General features: G+C 33.0%; 1 protein-coding gene across 1 annotated transcript in view; it reads right to left on the bottom strand.

Annotated features, from left to right (window-relative positions):
• Positions 1-437: 437 nt before the first annotated feature.
• The window catches only part of eif3hb (eukaryotic translation initiation factor 3, subunit H, b), a 92,571-nt gene continuing 91,028 nt past the window's right edge, over positions 438-1,980 (bottom strand). The window contains exon 8 of the mRNA XM_067411461.1: positions 438-1,415. Coding sequence (XP_067267562.1) covers positions 1,318-1,415 — 98 coding nt within the window. The 3' untranslated portion in view covers positions 438-1,317. The remainder of the gene's footprint in view (positions 1,416-1,980) is intronic.

Genomic DNA, 1,980 nt, shown 5'->3' with positions numbered 1-1,980 from the left:
CTCCTTTCCCATTTAACTTAATTAGAGTGTGATTTTATAACTAAATCATTTTAAGGAAAAGAAAAATCTGTCACTGCCTGGCAAAAACATTTCAGTCCCTGGTGATACTACTGGTTCCTGTTCATAAACTGGGTTATTAAAATCAAATTCAAGGCTTTTTAAGACCTTTTTTTTTTTTAGGAGCTGCACGGATAAAATGAATATTGTATGAGCAAGTAGGGTCTATGATAACATGCAAAATCTTAAATGACTGTATATATATATATAAAAATACATTTACATTTCAAATACAGGTTGAGAAAAAAAAAAGAAAAAATTATAAACCTCACGTTTTAGCCTTTAAGCTATTTTTAAAACCATTTTTAAGGAAAAAATGTCCCCGCGAGCAACAGTGCCTTTAAAATAAAGTGACTTTGAAACATGCATCTCACAATTATTTCATAATTTATTAATCATCACCACCTTAAATTTAATTAGCAAATCCATCCATATTGCAATTCCTGTTTTCAGTCCTCAAATTTAAGAGCTTGACTGTAATTCTTATAGCATTTACTGTAAATGTTTTATGGCCTTAAATTTAATAAAACTGCATTTAAGAGTTTTTAAGAACCCCAAAAAAAGGAGCAGAAAAGGCATAAAATACATTTCCGCTCAAGTCTAAAAAAAGAAACAAATGTACACAGTTAAATTTAATTTCCATTGAAACAGTAACATACCGTAAAAACGATGCATTCAGGGTAAATTGATAAAATGACAAATATTATTCAGTGCATTGTTTTTTTTTACAGTATATTACTTCTGTATATTACAATGCATTCTGGGTAATATTATTTGCCGTTTTCGAGAAAGTAGCCTGTAGGCCTCTTTTCTTAAAGTGACAAATATTACCTAGAATGCATTGTTTTTATGGTATATTACTAAAACGGTATTTTACTGTAAACATTTGTTTCGTATTTTAAGTGTAGGGCTTCAAATATAATATCTGCTCATCCTTCAGTTCTGTCATACTCATTTACACTTTTCTCTCTCTTCAATGAGAACTTCAAACCACAAAGTGGACACAATCCAATTTATTACCAAATCCCTTTTCACACATTATTGACAGATACACGGGTTCGCAGTTTGGTTCGTGCTGATACACATAACATGCTTTATACTGTACATGCTTAAATAAAATGACTAATCTGATGGGAAATGAAACACCTGTTAAAAGCTTATACTTGGGTTTTGGTCTGGTAATGTGAAAATAAAAACATCCAATCAATTGCATGTATTAAAATGAGCCAGAGAAAATGACTTTTGGCCAATCACATGACTCTAACTGCTTGGTCCTTGAAGAGCTTCAGCCATGAACAGCTTTCCCAGGTTCTGAGATGTGAACTCCTTGATGGTTTGGCAGTACGTGTTGATTTGACCTAAAGAGTAGATGGGGGAAACAAAAAAAGAAATCACATTTAGAAAGATTAAAATAAACACAGTGAGAAGAGTGAGAAATCACAAAGCGAGATGAAGAGAGCTGAAGAAGGTAGAGAGAAACTGGCGTGAAGAGCCTCAGTTAATGTTCTCCATCATGTACTGACGGCTGCCGCGGAGCTCTCGGTGATTGGCTTTCCGCTCGGCAGAGCTGCTGCTCGCGCCACTGAGGAGTTTAGATTTTAAAAGACCTTAAGAGATCGTGAGAGATGAGCTGCTCCCTCCTCACACCTACGAGCGTTTCATCCAGCCATAGACCAAGACATTACTCCACAAACACTCTGACTTGATGCCATGGTGCATATATCTCATATCTTGATGGTAAATGTTACAGCTGGCTCCAATTAAGCTGGGATATGGTTTTATTATTTTGTATATATTATAGAATTTATTTGAATAATGTATTTAATATTTATCATATTTATAAAAAGAAAAACATATTTATATATATTTATAATCGCATATTTATTATCATATTATTATTATTATTGGTGTACATATACTTAT

The sequence above is a fragment of the Chanodichthys erythropterus genome, chromosome 15 (genome assembly GCF_024489055.1).
Source record: "Chanodichthys erythropterus isolate Z2021 chromosome 15, ASM2448905v1, whole genome shotgun sequence".
Lineage (NCBI taxonomy): Eukaryota > Metazoa > Chordata > Actinopteri > Cypriniformes > Xenocyprididae > Chanodichthys > Chanodichthys erythropterus.
The sequence above is the reverse complement of the archived record's forward strand: the minus strand, read 5'-3'. Positions and strand labels throughout refer to the sequence as shown.